This window comes from Lissotriton helveticus, chromosome 7 (genome assembly GCF_964261635.1).
Source record: "Lissotriton helveticus chromosome 7, aLisHel1.1, whole genome shotgun sequence".
Lineage (NCBI taxonomy): Eukaryota > Metazoa > Chordata > Amphibia > Caudata > Salamandridae > Lissotriton > Lissotriton helveticus.
This window is the reverse complement of record NC_136068.1, coordinates 1,487,296,090-1,487,318,702: the sequence shown is the minus strand read 5'-3', so window position 1 is coordinate 1,487,318,702 and position 22,613 is coordinate 1,487,296,090. Positions and strand designations below refer to the sequence as shown.

The following is a 22,613-nucleotide window of genomic DNA, read 5'->3' as shown; positions in this document are numbered from 1 at the left end:
AAGGCTTAACCTTTTCTCCCCACTCAGGACTCAACAAGTTTGAGCTGTTTATGGATTTACAAATGTTCTTTAGAAAGGTAAGGCTCCAAATATTATTTTCTAACCAGCCTAGAGTGATTGACAATGTGAATAGATCAGGTTTATCTCTAAAATCGTCATTCACCCCTACAAGCTTCCAGCATTCGCGCTGCGTGTAAAACGCTCTTCTTGCATTTTAATATTTTAAAATTGTTATTCCTTTGCTTTGCGCCGAGCGCCCGCTCTTTCTACATTTCTTTTGCCTGCGCCGCTTAGAGGGAATTACAGGGAGCTCTTACCCGCATTTAATTCCTGCACACCCACACTTCGTGGGGTAGAAGGGACTCGGGGGCACTGTGTAATCATCGCGCCGGTTTCAGAGCGCCATCTTGGATTGGGGAGAAGGATTTCCTCACGGAGCGCCATCTTGGGTGAGGGAGAGCCACTCGCCCGGCCAGGACCCACGCATTGGAGGAGGAGGTAATAAAAGTAGGACCTCCTACCTCGCTCAGGCAGACTACAAGCTTCCAGCATTCGCGCTGCGTGTAAAACGCTCTTCTTGCATTTTAATATTTTAAAATTGTTATTCCTTTGCTTTGCGCCGAGCGCCCGCTCTTTCTACATTTCTTTTGCCTGCGCCGCTTAGAGGGAATTACAGGGAGCTCTTACCCGCATTTAATTCCTGCACACCCACACTTCGTGGGGTAGAAGGGACTCGGGGGCACTGTGTAATCATCGCGCCGGTTTCAGAGCGCCATCTTGGATTGGGGAGAAGGATTTCCTCACGGAGCGCCATCTTGGGTGAGGGAGAGCCACTCGCCCTGCCAGGACCCACGCATTGGAGGAGGAGGTAATAAAAGTAGGACCTCCTACCTCGCTCAGGCAGACTACAAGCTTCCAGCATTCGCGCTGCGTGTAAAACGCTCTTCTTGCATTTTAATATTTTAAAATTATTATTCCTTTGCTTTGCGCCGAGCGCCCGCTCTTTCTACACTTCTTTTGCCTGCGCCGCTTAGAGGGAATTACAGGGAGCTCTTACCCGCATTTAATTCCTGCACACCCACACTTCGTGGGGTAGAAGGGACTCGGGGGCACTGTGTAATCATCGCGCCGGTTTCAGAGCGCCATCTTGGATTGGGGAGAAGGATTTCCTCACGGAGCGCCATCTTGGGTGAGGGAGAGCCTCTCGCCCTGCCAGGACCCACGTGATCTTTTAGCCTTGGCTTTTAAGATGGCTGCTAGACAGGCGCGCAGCGACGGCGCGCAGCGGGTGTGCCGCAGGGGCGCCGGAGGTGTGCCAGAGGTAAGCCCGTTTGCGCCCGTTCGCGCAACGGACGCGCTGGGGGCCGGTCCCCCTGGATTACCATCTCAGGGGACTATCACCTATACTCGAGATGACCTCCTATGTATTAACACCAGTTCCTGGCTAAGAGGACTAGCAGTGGCAGCGGGGAAGCAGACAGACTCGTTTAGCTGCGGCCTTCTAAACGTGAGGTCGCTGTGTTCACATCACGGAGATATTGCCTTCATAATTGACTGCCATGAGTTAGATATTCTACTCATGACAGAGACATGGACAAGCACGGACTGTGCAGTGGAGCTGGGCTTGGCCTGCCCCTCTGGATATAAAATCAGGCACATCCCTCGGATTGGTGCTAGAGGGGGAGGACTGGGCTTAATTTTTCAGAGAATCAATAGATCTATCCCTGATTGACATCAAGACCATTCCTGGTTGTGAACTACTAGCCTTCTCTCTGAATGGGCAGGGGGGCGCTCTATTTACCGGTCTGCTCTGCTATAGACCTCCATCTAGCCCTTTTTCGGCCGTGACAGGGCTGATTGAGCTAATCCTTGATTTATCCACCTCGCACTCAAGGTTAATGGTACTGGGAGATTTCAATCTCTGGTTAGGCGGTTCTGGAGAGACTGCGCTCACAGACCTGACTCAGACCTGCCTGAGTATTCAGCTGCAGCAGCTGGTCCTCACCCATACCCACTTAAAGGGCCATATACTGGACCTAGTTTTCGCAGATCCAGAGTACGTAACTGTACGGAACATCCTGCCCCAGTGCTGGACGGACCATGCGCTGGTGCATTTCTCTCTTACGCCCAAGGTGGGGCAGGGGAGAAATAGGAATTCAGGTGGGGTTAAAAGTACCAGACAATGGTCAAAACTCTTGAGTCAGTCCCCTCTACCTTCACTACTCTCAGAGGGTTTCACCTTAGAGGAAAACGTAGACTTGAACTACGGAAGGCTTAAGCAACGGATCGTGTCCTCCCTAGACTCCTTGGCCCCTTTACGGAAAATCAGAAACAGGCCTACTCCGGCTATGCCATGGTTTTCCGAGGAGTTGCTTCAACTTAAACTCCAATGTAAGCGGGCCGAGCGTACTTGGAAAAAGAACTACCTGGACTCGGATCGGGCTCTCTACAAACAGGCCTTGTCCATCTATAAAGTACAGATCAAATGTGCGAAGGCCAGGTTTTTGGGAGAGTCTTTGAGGGTGGCAGTAAACAAATCACATACCTTGTTTAAGATTGTGAAGGACCTGTCATGCCCTGCTACCGCGGCCAATGCTATCTCCGCATCTCAGTCTCTGTGCGACTCACTGGCACAGGCCTTTGAGGACAAAATCGCAGCCATTTTGAACAATCTTGACGTTACATCCAGCGGTAATCCTCAAGGATGTAACGAAACGCATCCCGGGCCTATTACAGAAATAACCCCCAGCTTTGCCAGGTTGGACTGTTTTCCTTCTCCAACTTTTGAGGAATTCTGTTCCTTGGCTCACAGCGTGTCGTCGGGATCACCTTTGGACCCGCTTCCACATAAACACTGGAAGCTGTTCCGGGAAGAACTTTTCCCCCCGCTGTTTGCCATCTGTGATCTGTCCCTGGTTTCAGCACGGGTACCAGATTGCTGGAAATTAGCCGTGGTATCCCCTCTTCTTAAAAAGGACACCTTGGACCCGGCTTGCCCAGCAAATTATCGACCTATCTCCCTGCTCCCGTTTCCAATAAAGATTCTGGAAAAGTGGGTTACAAAACATCTGTCTAAGTACCTGGAGACCGGGTCCTGCTTGGATGAGGTTCAATTCGGGTTTAGACCGGCCCACGGGACGGAATCAGCGTTGGTGACTGTGCTAGACGATCTCAGGACGCGAGCCGACCATGGAAGAGCAGCCTTTTTAGTGCTACTCGATATGTCGGCCGCGTTCGACACAGTCAGGCATGCAATTCTAATTAAAAGATTAGAGGAAGTAGGGGTGACAGGCCATGCCCTGAAGTGGCTGACATCATACCTTGGAAATCGTCATCAGGTAGTGTCATTGCCACCTTTCAAATCTAACATCAGAAGAGTGGAGCAAGGTGTTCCACAAGGGTCGGCCATCAGCCCTATCCTCTTCAACCTGTACCTGCGGCCCCTGGTTGCGTTGATTAGATCCTTCGGCATAGCGGTGACGAATTAAGCGGATGACACTCAACTTGTCTTCTCGCTTGAGGGCACGGAAGCAGTGGCGTTAGACACCTTCCACCGTTGTATGCTCACAACTGCGGACTGGCTGAATCAGAATTCGCTGCAGTTTAACAGCTCTAAGACAGAAGTCTTACACTGCACTACTGATTGCGTCCCTAGACCTCTCCCGCCTGACTTTTGGCCGCCTTCCTTCCAGAGCACGACTGTGTCTGCCACCTCGGTCCGTAATCTGGGAGGGATGTTTGGGTCTAACCTCCAACTGGATGCAGCCGTTAATAAAACAGTGAGCACTTGTATGGGACTGCTTCGTATGCTGAGAAAGGTCCTTCCGATGCTTCCCATGGACAGCAGGCCAGAGGTGGTGAGGAGCATTATTGTAAGTCGCTTGGACTACTGTAATGCTCTATTTCTTGGAGCACCATCTACTTTGATAGGAAAACTGCAACGGGTGCAGAATCTCGCAGCCAAATTAGCGCTTGCTCGTCGCCGCCTTGATTCTTCATCTCAGGCACTAAGGGACCTTCACTGGTTACCGGTCCTTCAGCGGATCGATTTTAAATCTTTATGTATTGTATTCAGGGCCCTTCATGGACAAGGCCCAGTGCCACTACAGAATATGTTCCATTGGTACACTCCGTCCAGATCCCTTCGTTCGGCTTCTGCTTACCTTGCTGTGGTGCCTAAAGTTTTGAGATCGCGGCTGGGCGGCCGATCTTTCAGCTTTACGGCAGCCAGACTATGGAACGCTCTTCCGCTGGGACTGAGAAGCATGAACGATCTCAATTCCTTTAAGAAAAATTTAAAAACACATCTCTTTCCTAAGGTTGGGCCACGTTAATTCTTATAAGTCAGCATGGTGCGAAGCAGGTTCCTTCTAGTCAAAGCGCCAGGATACCCGTTGGGTGACAGACATGCGCTATAAAAGAGTACCAATACATACATACATACATACTATCGATCAATTACCACCTGAAGTGGCAATCTTTGAAAAGGTTTTATATAATAAATTTGTTAGCCTGACAAAGCATGTTCAGAAGACACCATTTAACCTAAACAAAGATGAATATAAGGCTTTGACAAATTTAAAAACTTGTACTGATAAGATCATAAAAACCTGCGATAAAGTAGGTGGCATTGTGGTGTATGATACTTCCACTTATATAGCCAAAATGGAAAAATGTTGAATGATACCAGATTCTATTTACCTATAGACAGAGACCCTACTAAACAGATAGTCACCGAAATACGCAAACTTACTAACCGAGCCTTGCAAGAAGGCGAAATATGTAAAAAGGAGTGTGCATATCTAAATGTTGAGACACCCAGAATGGCCAGCATCTATGGCATCCCTAAAGTTCATAGAAATACATCAAATCCACCTTTAAGACCTATAGTTACGACTATTGGTTCAGCAACTGAACCATTAGCCAAATATGTAGATGCCATGTTATGCCCTCATGTAGCTTGTACTCCAGCCTTTGTGCAGGATACAAGACACATCATCAGACTTGTAGAGGATGTACATTTCTGTCCAGAAAGCCAGTTTTTGGTCACAATGGATATTGAGGCGCTTTACAGTAATATTCCAATTGATGGCGCCATTTCAGCTGTACTTTGGTTTATCCACGCTTATAGTATAGATTGTCCATCTGTATTTGTGCTGGAATGTCTCAAGATTGACTTAATAGACAATGTATTTGAATTTAATAACCAATTATATAAGCAGCAACAGGGTGTCAGCATGGGGGCATCTTGTGCCCCCACGATTGCTAATATATATATATATATATATATATATATATATATATATATATATATATATATATATATATATATATATATATATATATATATATATATATATATATATATATATATATGTCATTTTCCGAAAATAAGTTTGTGTTTAAGGAAATTGCTCCCTTCTATGAATCTATGACCAAATGGTCACGCTTTCTAGATGATGTCTTCTTCATTCTGAAGGATAACCGAGAGAATCTACTTCAATTTATGGAGTGGATAAATCTCTGTGATGAGAATATACACTTCACATATACCATCAGTACGGAACAAGTGGAATATTTGGATATACTAATCAAGTGCAGTGGCGGGGTCCTGTCGGTGGACTTATTTGTGAAGTCGACTGCCAGGAACACACTGCTGCACTACGATACTTTTCATCCCTCAGTACAAAAGAATAGCATACCCTTTGGAGAATTTCTGCGCCTTAGGCGTAATTGCACTAACATCGGTGATTATGACACTAGGGCAGCAGATATGAAATGGAAGTTCCTGGCTAGGGGCTATCCATGGAAGATAATTAGGGACTCTTACAAGAGAGCTTGGTTTTTTGACCGCCAACATTTGTTGAAGAGTACTAAGAGAGAGAAAGATGCGTCTCTTATCTTCATTTCACGACATTCAATGTTGAATGAAAGGGTAAGGCAAGCTTTATTTTCAAGTTGGCAGAGTTTAAATGCAGATACATCGAACAAAGATAAGATTGCCAAACCCATGTTTGCTTACAAGCGCAACAAGAGCTTAAAGGATCATGTGGTGCATTCCCGCATGAATGCAAGGAGAATGATAAGACAAATGAGTATCACAGGATTATCACCTGTGACAGGAAATTTCAAATGTGCGAATTGTAAATCATGCGCCACAGCAATAGAAGCCCCCTTGTTACGATTCAATGAACAAGTGATAACACCTACTGAGCTGAATAATTGCAGATCATCTAATGTTATTTATTTGTTAATTTGCCCATGTGAATTGGGTTATGTTGGGGAGACAGGAAGGTCTCTTAATGTGAGATTGACGGAACACAGATCCGCTGTAAGGACGTAAAAAATTGTAGCACCTATAGTTAGTCACTATTTGGCAAAAAATAATGCCCCGGATGATATGCGCTGGTATATATTAGAACGCATCTGCCCAAAGGAAGGTAAATCTTCAGAATCAATACGCAAAACGAGAGAGGTGTATTGGATTTTCATGTTGGGTACAGCAGTAAAGGGTTTGAATATAGAGATACCTTGGGATCAAGCCATAAAACATAATTAACATCCATACTTACATGGCAGTATGGCTAAACCATTAGGGAAGCTATGGCTTCCATGTCTGTTGTATACTACAACTAAAAAGAACTTTTAAACCTAAATACTGGTCTTACAAGTCATGGTCACATTTTGTTGTAGGCTGTGACTTTCATGTGCGATGCATGCTATAATTTTAAAATAAATAAGTTTCCTTTTCCTTATAAAGTATTGATTGTCCAGCAACATTAGAGGGTTAAGGTTAAGCTTCGATTAAATTACAAGAACAACACCTACATGCAGGACAAAATTTTTGTTCATGATAAAAAGATATTGTGATATAGTACTTTTTCATGTATTTTCAATACAAGCTGTGTTAGAATACAGGACATTCAAAATGGCGGCTTGATTTGCGTACTTCAACATCTTCGCTCGATTTCAGGATATTTTATATCGGAGTGAGGACCGGCAAAGATTCCACTCCGATATGTTGCTGGGAGGCTGCACGACATCATGTTAAAATAGAAAGGTAAGCCCGCTTGTGTCCCTTGTTAGTGTATTTATGTTGGCTTAGTCAAAATGAGGAAGTGTGCTGCCGGTTATATTCGGCTCTTCACTCGTCACCGACCACTGACTTGCTAATATATTGAAATGCAGGCGATTGACTCTTTTTACTCTAGAAAGTGTACCTTAAGCACACATTAAAGAGAAATTACATGGCGCCATTACAGTCTTTTATAGTACCACTCGCTTGTTATCTACTGCCGATCTGCCAATATAATAAAATGCGGGCAGCCGGTGACCAGCTGCTTGATATGTTAGAATCTGTATCCTCAACAGGTTTAAAAGACAAATAGCACGGCGCAAGTGCAGCCACATATAGTAATATATATTCGGCATTTGCTGACAACATGTGAACAAATGCGGGCGGCTGGCTTTTTAATGTACAAAAGCACATTTGAAACTTAGGAGTCCTAAAGATATTTCAACCAATTTACAGTTTGATTAGAGTTCACTTTAGCTCAATACTTAGACCTGCCAATATATTAAAATGCGGGCGACCAGTGACCAGCTGTTTAATTTATTAGAATGTGTATTCTCTACATATATTGAAGACAAATAGCATGGCGCAAGTGCAGCCCTAGATAGCAATATCTGCTCGTTACCTGCTGGCGACCTGTGAAAATGGGCAGTGAGTGACCATCAATAGCCAAAAGGTGGAGGCTCTTAGAGATACAGGAGCCAGTGTGACAGCTGTCAGGTGTCACCTGGTGTCTCAAGAACAGATTATCCCTCATGCAGTTTGCCGAGTTGTTGCTGCCAACAACACAGAGAGTCATTGTCCAATGGCTCAGGTTCCCTTTGAGTGGGGGGGAGGGGTTCTCTGGTATGCTTCAGGTAGCTGTGAGGCCCCCCATGCCTGTAGATTGTTTGTTGGGGAACGATTTAGAGAACTCGCCTTGGGAGAAGGTGGAAAAGAGTACTCACTTGAAGATGGTGGGTCTGCCTGACTGGGCGTGCTTGACCACCCGGTCAATGGCAGCCAGTAGGGGAGCTCAATAGGACCTGGAGCCTGAGAGGGAGGCCCAGGAACCTGCCTTAGAGAGAGAGAAGTGGCAGGGGGTGCGGAAACCGGCCCCCGAAGTTCCCACGGCCCAGGAGGAGGAAGACCCTGATGCCCTGAAGCCTACCGGGGAGCTAGTAGCTGAACTGGGGACCTGACTGAGCTGACCCATTGGCAGCAAGAAGGAGGCCCCTCCAGGGAAAAATTCTGCCGGGAGCAGAGCGAATGCCCTTCTCTTGAGGGCTTGCGGCAAGAGGCTGAAAGCCAGGCAGCAGGTGATCAGTCAGGATCACATTGGATCTACTGGGAGAATGGTCTCCTGTATAGTGAGCCTAAGGTTGCTGAACCTGGGTCAGCCCATGTGCTGGTGGTACTCCAGAAGTTCAGAGCCTTCCTAATGTGGCTGGTTAATGATGTGCCATTAACAGGACACTTGGGGCAGACCAAGACCTTTGAGAGGCTTGTCACCCACTTTCATTGGCCCCAAATGCGCAAGAGGTCAGACACTCATTGCAGGACTGGTCAGACTTGCCAGACAATTGGAAAGAGTGGGAGGAAGCACATGGCTCCTCTGCAGCCATTCCCTGTGGTCAGTACCCCCTTTGAGACGGTGGGGATTGAAATTTTTTGGGCAACTGGACCCCAATACAGCCATGGACAACAGGTTCATCCTGGTCTTGGTGGACCATGCCACCCGGTACCCAGAAGCCATACCACTGAGGACAGTGACGGCCCCCGTGGTGGGACGAGCACTGATGGGAATTTTCTCATGAGTGGGATTCCCTCGCGAGGTAGTGTCTGACGGGGGTACCAACTTCATTTCTAAGCATATAAAGTCCCTGTGGCAGGAGTGTGGTGTAACTTACAAGTTCACCACTGAGGACAGTGACGGCCCCCGTGGTCGGACAAGCACTGATGGGAATTTTCTCATGAGTGAGATTCCCTCGCGAGGTAGTGTCTGACCGGGGAACCAACTTCATTTCTAAGTATATGAAGTCCCTGTGGCAGGTGTGTGGTGTAACTTGCAAGTTCACCACACCTTACCACCCCCAAGGGAATGGGTTGGTTGAAAGATTTAAACAAACCCTTAAAGGCATGATAATGGGTCTTGAGGAACCCATGAGGTGGAAGTGGGACGTCCTCTTAACATGCCTACTCTTTGCATACCGTGAGGTGCCACAGAGATATCTAGGGTTCAGTCCCTTTGAGCTTCTCTATGGACACCCAGTCAGAGGACCTCTGAGTCTGGTCAAAGAAGGCTGGGAGCAATCTCCCAGGAAGCCTCCCCAGGATGTATATAGCTACATACTGGCCTTCAGGAACCAGACTTGGCATTTCAGACAACTCCCTGAGGCGAATCTGGAAGCCAGTCACGAGGAGATGAAGCGATGGTATGACCAGAAAGCCACTCTCGTGGAGCTTCAACCTGGCCAGAAAGTGTTGGTCATGGCCCCAGTGGAGCCTTGCGCGCTCCAGGATAAGTGGACTGGACCGTTTGAGGTTGTGGAGTGCAAGAGTCCAGTTACCTACTTGGTGGACTTGTGGTCTCCCAGGAACCCCTTGCGGGTCCTGCATGTCAACCGCCTTAAGCCCCACTTAGAGAGGTCTGAAGTGGGCTTGCTCTTAGCAACAGACGCTGGAATGGAGGAGGAGACTGAGCCTCTTCCTGACCTCCTGTCTGCAACAGAGCAAGATGGGTCTGTGGATGGTGTTAACCTCTCTTTCACCCTGACCCATGAGCAACAGAATGACTGCCGCCAATTGCCGGGACCGTTTTCTAACCTGTTCTCCCTGGTTCCTGGTGTCACAGATTGGTGCGTCCATGATGTGGACACAGGAGACAGCTTACCTGTGAAGCACAAAACTTACAGGGTAACTGACAGGGTGAGGACTTGCATCAAAGAGGAGGTCTCAAAGATGCTTGCACGAGGGGTGATTGAGTCCTCTAGCAGTCCTTGGGCCAGTCCAGTGGTCTTGGTCCCGAAGGCTGCAGCGCCGGGTGCCACACCTGAACTCCGGTTCTGTGTGGACTACAGAGGGCTCATTTGAGTCACGAAGACTGACGCACACCCCATCCCCAGAGCTGATGAGCTCATTGATCGGCTAGGGGCTGCACGGTACCTCAGCACGTTTGACTTAATGTCTGGGTACTGGCAGATCTCCTTGACTGATGGGGCAAAGGAGAGGTCAGCATTCTCCACACCAGATGGAAATATCCAGTTCCGTGTTATGCCCTTTGTGTTGAAGAATGCCCCTGCCACCTTTCAGAGGTTGGTCAACCAGGTAAGTTGGACTGGATGAGTTCAGTGCTGACTACCTGGATGACATCGCAGTGTTCAGTGCCAGTTGGGAGGAACATCTGCGCCACCTCTGGGAAGTGTTGTTGGCGCTGTGGAAGGCAGGCCTCACGATCAAGGTGAGTAAGTGCCAGATCGGGCAGGGTTCCTTGGTGTACTTGGGACACTAAGTTGGGAGTGGCCAGGTGGCGCCCCTACAACCCAAGATTGAAATCATCCTGGCTTGGGAGCCACCCAAAACCCAGACAGAGGTGAGGGCCTTTTTAGGACTCACAGGGTATTACAGGAGGTTTATCAAGGAGTATGGCAACATTGTTGCACCCTTGATAGAGCTGACTTCCAGGAAGCAGCCCAAGAAAGTGATTTGGACTGACACCTGTCAGAAAGCTTTTGAGGCCCTGAAAGCTGCCATGTGCACAGCGCCCGTGCTCCTGGCACCCAACTTCTTAAGAGAGTTTATCTTTCAAACAGACGCTTCAGAGCATGGTGTCGGGGCTGTTCTGTCACAGATAAATGAGGAGGGCCTAGATCAACCTGTAGCCTTTGTTACGTCCACAGGAACAGAGGTGGAGTGCTATTGAGCATGAGGAATTTGCTGTGGTCTGGGCACTGAAGAAGCTGAGGCCATACCTGTTTGGGACTCACTTCCGGGTTCAGACAGACCACAGGCCCCTCAGGTGGTTAATGCAGATGAGGGGTGAGAAAAGCTGTTAAGGTGGTCCATTTCCCTACAGGGTATGGACTTTACGGTGGAACACCGCCCTGGTACAGAACACACCAACGCTGATGGTCTGTCTAGATTTTTCCGCCTTAGTGTTGAGAACTCCCAGGAGTTAGGGTAGTTCTCCCCACATTTCAGCTGGAGGGGACACGTATTAGACCTGGCACCATTGGCGTGGATCTCCTTTCCATTTTTGCTGTTGCCTCATGTATTTTTGCTGGTGTTAGATGCTTTGGGCACTGTGCCACTGCTGTCCAGTGCCGCAGTGCAAGTGCTCCCTACTGTAAATTGATATATTAAACAGTGGTTCCATGTCTGGCTATTTGGTATACTTGTCAGACCCTAGTCTAGTGCACTGAGTGTGCCCAGGGCGTGTAAGTCTAAATGCCCGCTGGTGGGCTTGCAGCACTGGTTGTGCCACCCACAGAAGCAGCCTTGTAAAATGTGTCTAAGGTCTGCCATTGCAGAGCCTGCATGCAGTCTGGTACTGTCACGCTGACTGGGCAAATGCACCCACTTGCCAGTCCCTAAACCTTCCCTTTTCTTCATATCAGACACCCCAATGGTAGGGCTAAGGGCAGGGTGCATTATAAGTATAAGGTAGGACATGCCCTGGTGTGTGTGGCATGTCCTAATAGTGAGTTACAGCCATTTGCGTTTTTCACTATTGCAAGGCTACCTGTTCTCCATAGGCCAGAATGGGCCGTTACATTGTTACATTCTTATAATCTTAACTGACTCAGAGAACATGGTGGAAATTCGAGTTTAGTATGCCTGGACTCAGAAGGCTAAAATACAAATTTTAGTGAAGTTGATTTTAACATTTTGTGTTTGAAAATACCACTTTTAGAAAGTAGATATTTTCTTGTCTAACCTTTCAAGCCTGCCTCTGCTAGGTTGTGTATTCCTTGTCTGGAGTTTGTGAGTGACAGGGCTGGGGGATTCCAAGAGACAGCATGAGTCAGCCAAGTGGTGAATAGAGAGATCTGAATCTAGATGGGAGGGAAGGAGTTGCACCTGAAGCTTGAATAGGGCTGTGCCTGCCTTCCACAATGCTGGCTCCGCCTCCTGGGGTGCGGCTGATGCCTCTGCCTTGCACACTGAAAGAAGATAAGGAATCCTGTCAACAAAGTTCTCCAGGGCTGTACTTGCCTTCCACAATGCTGGCTCCACCTCCTGTGGGGCGTCTGATGTCTCTGCCCTGCACTGTGAAAGGAAAGAGACGTCTGGTGAACAGAGTGCTTCAGAACTGGTTTGGACTGGGCAAAGGCCCCTCTCCCCTCAGAGAACAAAGGATTTTGGGGTATAAATATCAGGACCCTGATCCCATGAAATTAGATCACTTTTGGACTACAAGAAGAAACCTCTGCTGAGGAGAGAAACCTGAAGACACTGAGGAGAGACTATTCCAAACAGGGGTGGGGAATTCCTATCTCCCGACGCCCGAGACATCTAGATTTCTTAGGAGGGCAAGAAGTTTTAATTAGCATTTTGTCCAAAGGACAAGTAGACAGTTTATTGGTGCTGGGGCCCGCACTTTAATTTCCCCAGAGCAGAACAACAACAGAGATAAAGCAGAGCTCAAAGTTGCAGCCAGCTCCATAAGCTTGGGTGGCCCCCAGGCCCGCCCCTGTTCCTTTTATTTTCTTTGAGCATGAGACAAACATCGTGCTTCTGCAGCTCCAGAACACTCACAGCACTGTCATGTAAGAGGCTGCCTTATCTGCCTCTTGGCCCCTTGCTCTGACTTGAACTCTATGACCCCTGCGTTTTAATGTCTGCTCCACTCTTGGGCCTCATGCCAAGAGCAGTGCTTTCCCTTCTCATGCACCTCGTGCCCCCTGTGCCCCCCCTTCTTTGCACTTTTCCTTTCCTGTACACTTTATGTTTCACCCGGTGCCTAAACCTGCTAACACCGCCTCTCTGACAGCCCGGACCTGCTCCCCGTGGCCTCTCGTTTTCTCAGTCATTCAGGGCTTACGTTAAAGCTCATAAGTTTCCCCATGAGGCTTCCATGCAGTCCTAAGGCCACCCCCATTTCTGTCCTTGCACTGGGCCTCTCATCTCACTTTGTGCATACACCAGGGGCATTTTGAACACACTTCCATAGCAACTACAGCAGCTGTGGAGTTCTTGATGGGCCTCTTCAGTCTGCAGGTCTGCACACAAAGGCCCATAATGGATTTGAAAGGGGTGGGTGGATGAGTGATAGGGTGGATGAATAGATTGATGGATGAATGAGTGAAAGGGTGGATGGATAGATGCATGGAAGAATAAGTGAGAGGGTGGATGTATAGATGCATGGATGAATAAGTGAAAGAGTGGATGGGTAGATGCATGTATGAATGAGTGAAAGGTTGGATGGATAGGTGCATGGATGAATGGGTGGAGTGAAAGGGTGGATGGATAGATGCATGAATGAATGAGTGAAATGATGGATGTAAGGAAGGATGCGTGAAAGAATGGATGGGCAAAGGTGAAAGGATGGATGGCTGAGTGGATGGATGGGGTGAAAGTGGATGGATGGGGTGAAAGTGGATGGATGAGTGAAAGGATGGATGGCTGAATGAAAGGGGGATTAATGGGTGAGAGATAGAGTAGATGAATGGATGGATGACTGAGTGGGTGGGTGGATGAATCGGTGGGTGGGTAGGTAGGTGGCTAGCTGGGTGGAAAGGTGGATGGATGGGTGGATAGTTGAGTGTAAAGGTGGATGGAGGGATTAGTGAAAGGGTGGATGGATATATGAGCGAAATGGAAGATTGATGGGGTAAAAGGGTGGATGGATGAGCTAAAGCATAAATGGAGGAAGTGAAAGGGTGGAAGGATATACAAGTGAAAAGGAGGATGTATGTATGAGCAAAAGGATGGATGGGGGATGAGTGAAAGGGTGGATGAATATGAGCGAGAAGGAGGATGTGTGGGGTGAAAGGATGGATGGATGAGCAAAAGGATGGATGAGTGAAAGCAAGGCGGGATGGATGAGTTTGATAGATAGGTTTGGAGATGGAAGGATAGGTATGAACAGGGGCTTCGTGAACACCCCACTTTAGCAGCTACTGTAGAGGTGGAGCTCTTGATGGGCCTCTTCTGTCTGCAGCTCGACAGACAAAGGCTCATAATTAATGTGAAAGGGTGGGTGTGAGTGAAAGGATGGATGAATGTGTGGGTGAAAGGATGAGTGAGTGTAAGTGTTGCTGACTAAATGCATGGATGAATGAGTGACAGGGATGGTTGAGTGACGGGATAGTGGATGGACAAAGGATGTTATAATGAAGGAAAAGCTGAATGGATGGATGGGTTACAGGGTGTATGGATTAGGGAGCGAAAGGATGGATGAGTGTAAAGGATAAATGGATGAGTGGAAGGATGGATTGATGGGTTGGTAGAAGGGTGGGTGGATGGATGAGTGAAAGGGTGGATGGATGAGTGAAAGGATGGATGGATAAGTGATAGGATGGATGGATAGATGGATGGAGGGAAAGGGTGGCTGTATGGATGAGCGAAAGGATGGACAGATGGCTGAAATGGTTAGGTTTGGAGATGGATGGGTGGGTTTGGATATTGATGAGCGGATGGACTGACAAATCAACAGATGGACGAACATATTGGTGAAAGGCTAACGGATGAAAGAATGAATGGATGACCATGTAAAAGATGAAATGCTAGATATCAGTGGGTGAAAGGATGAATGGATGGATGCTTAGATGGAAGAGACAGAGCAATTCTGGAGAGGACTCCAGTGACTTTTTTCGCTTGCTTGGTGGCATAAGAGCTTTGGATCAAAGTGGGGGGGGGGTATTTCAATTTTCTGGTTACTCACTTGGCCTGCACTATGCTCCTTTCTCTACCTGGGGATTATCAGGTAGGTGTGGTGCTGTTCGCCAGCACGTTCTTACTAGACAGCCAGTATTTGGTCTCATAAAGGCCTCATTGCCATAGAAATTCCTGGTACTGAACAAAACTACTTTGTAAAAGAGCAGAATGTTGTCACACACAATGAAGCCAGCCGATAGATAGGATGAGAAAGCATTTAAATAAAAACAAAAAGTCTTGGTTAACTCAGATTGAATTAGGGGCTCAAATGTTAAAGAAAGTCACAAAAGTGCACCCAGGATATATGTCCTTATATTAAAGCAGATTTACGTTTTTCATGAATTCACATGAATTTCCTTAAGTAGGCCAGGAAACCGTAATTCTAGAAAATATTTGCGAATTGCATTTTAGCATGAGCAAAGATGAATGTACCCCAGTGGAAATCTGAGTGTTTACAAGTTAACTTTTCCTCGAACCACATTTTCCCAGCCCTGGAAGGAACTTTACTTCTGCCGTTGTCAGGGGTAGTAAATTTCCAACCTTTCTCAGTATGGGAAAGGATTAGAGAAAAGCTAGTGAAAAACCCCAAAAGTCAAATCCTTTTATAGTATTAGCCTGACATTAACCAGAGAGGCTACTATCAGAGCTCTTCTATATTGAGTTGGCTGCCATTATTTTACGGCGCACTATGTGGCACCAAAGGGACAAGTGGATTTAGTTACAGGACAAGTAGATTTATGAAGCTACTTGTCCCTTGGACAAGTACATATTTCATTAAATTCCACACCCCTGTCCAAAGCTGAAGTGCTGCTTAGGGGATTGGCCTGCAGTGGTTGCCTTATGCCACTTTGCTTTCAACTTGTGAAGGATCTCCAAGGGCTTGGAAAAGAGCTTGCCTCCTGCTGAAGTCTCAGGGACAACAGACTTCACCCCAGCTCCCCAGAGTTCTTGTGGAAGTGTCTGCTACTGTTTTGGGCCTTCTGAGGGTCTGTGTGCCACAAGGAGCTGGAAGCGCGACTCAACAAAAACGAAGCGCGTCACCGTCGCTGCCGTCGCATTTCTGAATAAGGGTGTCGCCGCTGGAGTTGTCGCACTGCACCACACTGAGAGCAGCGTCTTGCAACGAAGAGGAAGCGTGTCACCGTCACTGCTGCCTGCCGTCTCACTTCTGAACAACAGTGTCGCTGCTGCAGTTGGTGCATTGCACCGCATCGAGGAAAGTGCCTCGCAATCCCCAAGAAGCGTTCCGCCGTCGGAGCTGATTCCGTTGCATTTCCTAACAAGGATGTCGCCGCTGTAGTTGTCGCATCGTGTGGAAGCTTCACGCAAACGTGGGAGAAGAGTGTCACAGCTGAAGCTGTTGCCGTCGCACTTCTGAACAAGGGTGTTGCCGCTGCAGTCCACGCCTCGAACCGAGAACTTCACGCATCCCCAGAGAAGCGTGCCACATCTGGAAGATCTCGACATCTTTATTTCTTTGCACCGGAACTTTGCCGCTGCGAAATTGCTTGTCGTGGAAGCGCAACGCATCGTAAGGTACATTGACGCAAAGGGTCGCATCTTAAGAACTGAACAGAATTAAGCTAAAACTACCTTCTTAAAGTAACAGTATTGTGTATTTTTGTCGTTTATGGTCTTATGGTAAATCTATCTAAAGTATACTTATTTTTTATATAAAACCTTGTTTGGTGCCCATCTGTAGTGTTGTCACTGGGTTACTGTATGTGGTCACAAATGCTTTACACACTGCCTCTGAGATAAGCGTGTCTGCTCATGCCAAGCTACCAAGGGGGTGAGAAGGGGTTATTTTAGGAGTGTACCCCCTTACCCTGACTAGAGGCAAGGGTCCCTATTTGTCACAAGTACCTACCTGTGCCAACTAAAGACCCTCAAATCCCCAAATCTAACAGGAGGCAACGCATGGCACCCTCCTAAATGCAGGAAAATGGTCCAGGAACGAGCAATCATTCCACATAAATTGTTTAGAGATTCTTGTAGGCTCCTTTGCAATCCTGAGTTTGTGTAGGGCAGCACAAGATGTACAGGGCTCCTTTGTATGGATAATCTGACCACAGTTAGAAATGTAAACAAGTTGGGGGGCAGAAGATCAAAACTCTTGGCAGAGTTGGCCAAGGCTCTGTGGGAGTTTTGTCTCCAGCTGGAGGTATCTGAGAGCAGAGTATACTCCAGGGTCAGTCAAAAGGGTGGCAGATTGGTGTTCAGTGAGTAGGGGAGACAACAGCTTGGATGGGCAAACATTCAAGTTTTAAAACAGGATTTGGGGGCCCTTGGATATAAATCCCTTTGTCTCCAGGCTAACAGCTCAGCTTGGAAAGTTCTTCAGTTGAAGACCAGATCCGTAGGTCTTGGTAACAGATGCTTTTCTTCATGACTGGTCTGGAAGCCATCATTAGGCTTTTCCTCCATATGGCATGATATCCAGATGTTTGTTCCAGATACAGAAACAGGCAGTGCCTGTGGTGATAGTTACCCAATTATAGAAGAGCCAACTTTTGCATCCAATTTTATTGGAACTATCCAGGAAGATCTTAATGCATCTTCTGGTCGTCCCTCATCTTGTGAGAAGTCTGTATGGGATGCGCAACAGCCTTCTGCTGTAGGACAAACTAGTGCTGGTGGCACAGAACTTTTCAGGGCATTTAAGGTTTTGCCAGGACTTTCAGGTCTGCTTCTGGGTACACCCAAGCATCCTGGGCTGGGGGTGCAGTCAAAACCTATAGATCAGCATGGGAGGTATGGAATGGCTGGTGTCTGGAACTCAGTCTGGATTCTGTTTCAAGACATATTTTAGGTGTGGTAAACTGATTGGAATCACAGGTGGCAGTTCAGAAATTGTTTTGGACAATTAACAGGTATAGATCAGCGTGTCAGCAGGGCGTCAAAAGATAGATTGGAAACCAGTAGGGGAGCATCCTCTGGTGTGCAGTTTGTTGAAAGGACTATGGGCCATATGTATCATTCCAAATTGCAATCGCAAGGGGCTTAGTGGTATGTATTAATGAAAAACTGCCTGGCAAAATAAGGAATTTGCAATTCCCTATTTTGCGATTGCATTTAAGGAATCTCAAATTGCGATTCCTTAAATGCAATGTAAGATGCACAGGAAAAAGTGCAATTTGGCCTTAAGGAATCGTAAATTACTACCAACTTGAAGTTGGTGGTAATTTGCGATTTCTTTGAAAATGCATTTTTTTTGCATTTTTCAAAGTGCAATGTAGCACACATACATGCCCTTGGGGCATGTATGTGCACCACATGTGCACCCATGCTTATTTCAGAGGTGCTGATTCAGAAAAGGGGGTGGTGATGAACAGAGTGCCTGAATTAAGCAGACCACTCTTACCCAGTCCAAAGATCAGGGCTTGATCCATCACCGTTTTTTAGCTCACTGCACCATCCCAGCTCAGAACTTGGCTATATGCAAATTAGTCTGTTCCTGTCCCAGTGCATGATGGGAACAGGGCAAACCAAACTACCAAGCCAATTCTTGTACTGGGAAGGAAACAAGCTTCCGGGGACCGGTTTCTGCCATTTCAGGCGTCGTCGGCCCGGCTTGCTTGAATCCTGATGGTGCAATGAGCAAGGGACTCATGTCTGAGTATACCCTTCCACGCTTATGGTGGACAAAATGATTCAGAAAAGGGGGTGGTGATGAACAGAGTGTCTGAATTAAGCAGACCACTCTTACCCAGTCCAAAGATCAGATGCTCTGGGCCAGGGACAGACTAATTTGCATATAGCCAGGTTCTGAGTTGGGATGGGGCAGTGAGCTAAATAACGGTGATGGATCAAGCCCTGATCTTTGGACTGGGTAAGAGTGGTCTGCTTAATTCAGACACTCTGTTCATCACCACCCCCTTTTCTGAATTATTTCAGAGGTGCAACAGGGTGTCCTTTTGACACCCTTGCAACCTTGTAATTGCATTCTCAAGTTGCGATTCTCTAATTGCTAATAGCAAATTGAGAATGTCTTCCAATTCATTCCTCTGGGCCTAGGCCCAGAGGAATGAATTGGGAGGATTTCCTTAATTGCGAATCACACTTTGCGATTCGCAATTAAGGAATATGTAGGATTCGCAAATCTTTTTGCAAATCCTACATTCATCTTGTTTTGCGATTCTCAAATAGCGATTCTCTAAAATTCGCTATTTGAGAATCGCAAAACCAAACTTTCACACATATGCCCCTAAGATACATAAACCCTCCTGAACCTAAGTACTCTGCGATGTGAGATGTGAATTTGGGGTTTCAGTGATTCCAGTCTCGGAATGGAAATGAACATTTAATTTGTTGTGAGATAAATTAGTTACAATGTCATGATTAGTTTCCTTTAGGAGAGATTCAGGCGTAAGGGTCTAGGTATTTCTACAAATACTTTTACTCCAGGAGGGGTGCAGTTTAACATCACTGAGCATACAAAAAAATATGTCAACTTATGTGGACTTTCCTGCTTTCACTGCATATCATAAGCTGTGTGAGGTGCCAAGTCTTGGAGGTATGCGGAGGTAAACAAGGATATGAGACCTTCTACTCTGCACTTGTTAGCTCTGCGGAAGCCATTCACACCAGCAACCTCAACTACAAGGTTAGATGGGTTAAGTGTCTGATGGTTTTGTCTGGAGTGGATACATGTGACTTTGGGGCATACTCAGCCAGGGGAGCTATGGCCAGTAAAGCCTTTTGGGCTGGTCAGGATTAGAAAACATCTTGAGGGTATCACAATAGTCAAGAGTGACACTTTTTACTGCAATCTGGTTTAGCATGCTGCGATAGATTTTAAAAATGCTTTCAAAATGCTTATCTGAGCCTCCTGTCTTCTAATACCATTGTAGTAGTGAAAGAGAGTTTCGATTTTATTTAAGCGAAAGAGTATTATTCCACCACGGATATATTTATTTCTACCCATAGGACTATTGATGATGGATGTTTCTTACTAAACTTAGCAGAAGTCACAACTATCTACGTGTCAAGCTGCAGGAACAAGATCTTGCTGGATTTATTTAGGTTCGCACATGGTCTGTAAAAAACGTTTGTGGACATCAAGAAAAGAGAACATTTCTTGTGTTGCTGCCTTATTTTATAAGGTGTTGATTGTATCTTTTCTATGTTTACATGTCCTGCCTAGGTAAGTAGGACTGTGGGAATTCTAGTTTAGTTTTACGTTTTGAAAATAAACGGTTAGAAAAATGACTGCACCATACCCTTGTCTTTAATAAAATCAGTACAAGGATCTGGGCCTAAATCCATCGTTTTTTTGAACTCCACACCACCCTTGGCTTGGTAGTTCGGACTGGACTGTTCCCATGAGGCACAGGGTCAGAGCTGATTTGCATATAGCCAGTGTCTAACCCAGGGTGGTGTGGAGTGCAAAAAACGATGGATTTAGGCCCAGATCTCTGTACTGGGGTGAATGTATGACATTGTTCTACATTCTGTCCATCAACTGTGTTTTTTAAATAAAATCAGGTCTCTCTTTTACAACTGGCTGGAAGAATTTGCAATTCTTGAAATTCCCTGCTTGTCAACTCCTATCCCAAAAAAAGAACCCAATTACCAGCACATGTTGCCAATCATCACCCAGTAGTTACTATCCCCATTTACTACCTGACCTATCACAGTGCTGTGGAACTTGGACAGCTTGTTTTGATCTATTTGATATTATCTGATGCCATTAGAATGCACCTTGTGGTATTTTCTGTTTCATCGAAGGGCTCAACAAGGATTCCACTTTGAAGTGAATATTAGTTAGCTTTACAGTGCTTAAATCAGTATCTTTATCTTACAGATGAGTTCTGCCGGAGCTTTCTCGAGCTGTCCCCAGACTCTGAAAAAGGTAAGAAAACTCCATATTCTCTGACTGTCAGCATTTTGGATAAAGCGCTTTATGGGGTTGAACACTACGTAAAAGTAGGTCAGGTTTGTGCACGAAATTTCTATTTAGATGCTTTCTTTCTGTTACATACACTGTTGTTATCACTCTTTCAATAAACATATCGATTGGCATTAGCCAATACTTGGGCCTTCATACTTGCAAATGATGTATGTTATATCACATTAAACAGGTAGAGTCACAAACCATTCATAAATACCTTTGTAACCCTTAAGTATCACCTCTTTTTTGTGATTCTGTGGTTTCGCAGAGAGAGGATGTAGTCTTGAAATCTGCCTTCGTTGAACTGGTTCCGCTATCATGCGCCCAAGCCTGGCTATCGATCTGCCTGACCCAGCCTATACATAGAGTGATGTGCTGCACAGCAGGTCAGTCTTGAGGTGAAGCACCCACCCCAGAGGTGCAAAAGAGTAGTGACCACTCTGGCTGTTTGCATACACTTCTGACAGAGATCAAGAAGGTAGCCAAAAGTCTACTCTCCTTCAATGGATCACTGTATCCCTGGCAACAGATACTGCATTCTTCACCCTCCACCCCCTGCCATCCACTAAATGGCAGTTACAGGAAGACTAATTAATAGCTTTTTTGGACCACAAAGAACCTAACAACTTCAAGGAGAAAGCCAACCTCCTCGTTCCCACTACTTTGTGGCAACTTTTCTCAGCAATGTTAGTGACACACTTCTGCATGAGTTCCCCTTCAGGTTTAGGACAAGTCCAGAATCTATTGTACTGAAGCCAGGCTTAGACCTTTGAACACACAGTACATCAGTGTGTAGCAAGCCAAAATCCAGAAGCCAGGATCAAAGATTCTCACAGTTTTGGCATGCAGGGCAGGGGACACAACTGTACATCATGCAGTGGACTTTTGTTTCCCCAACACCAAGCGTTGCTGTCTGAAGCCTATGCACTAACTCGGAGATTTCCTGAATTAATTTATGTGCTATTTAAAAAGCAACAGATGCATGGACCTATTCTGTGCCAGCATAGTGCTAAAACGGAATCATGATACAGTCCAAGATAACACTTAGCCCAATCTAATTGCTCTTAGATCTATTTTCTTAAATGTATCCATTGTCCAACCTTCATGAATACAAACAAAATAACCTATATCCAAATGTTCTTCATGACCATGACATTTACTTATGATTTTGTAATTCAGGGTGAATATAAAAACGTTTCTGAAATTATTAGTTAATCTTTACTCACATCTATTTATTGGATTTTACAGATGTGATAATCTGCCAATTTAAGCCACAGTGCTGCCTCTCAAGCCATTATTACCCCCAATTAAGTTTGGTGTCATTTCCTACATGTTACATGTCAGTTTAAGGATTGTAATAAGGAGAACAGAGCATCTCCTGATGATTCTTTGTGTTTAGATCGGGATCTTCATTATCAAGTGAAGCATATGAAACCAGGTCATCCGTCAGTAATTTAAAAGCATTGATGCCCCATGACTTTGAAATAAACGGGTGTAATCCAAACAACGTTTTAAAACATAAGGAACCTGAATCATTACTGTAGGATCAAACATTTCATAAAGGAACTCTTTCCCAAATTACGCCATTAAGCCCAGCATATTCAGTGATGTTAACAGCATCATAATACCTTTTTGGCTCTGTATGAAGAAGGATGTCGTTGTAATTCCTGAATCACAGAAGACAGCATTGGCTTCTCAGGAATATATTTCTCATATATCGACAAGATTATAATCAGCATTATAATCCACATGAGGAGTGATATAATTGCAGTGGCAATGCAGATGTAAGAC

The 22,613-nt window shown here is 46.0% G+C and overlaps 1 protein-coding gene across 1 annotated transcript in view; it reads left to right on the top strand.

Moving 5' to 3' along the window:
• Positions 1-22,613, top strand: part of LOC144767494 (germ cell-specific gene 1-like protein) — a 116,828-nt gene that overhangs the window by 74,530 nt on the left and 19,685 nt on the right. The window contains exon 3 of the mRNA XM_078650902.1: positions 20,736-20,783. Within this exon, the coding sequence (XP_078507028.1) occupies positions 20,736-20,783 (48 nt within the window). The remainder of the gene's footprint in view (positions 1-20,735; positions 20,784-22,613) is intronic.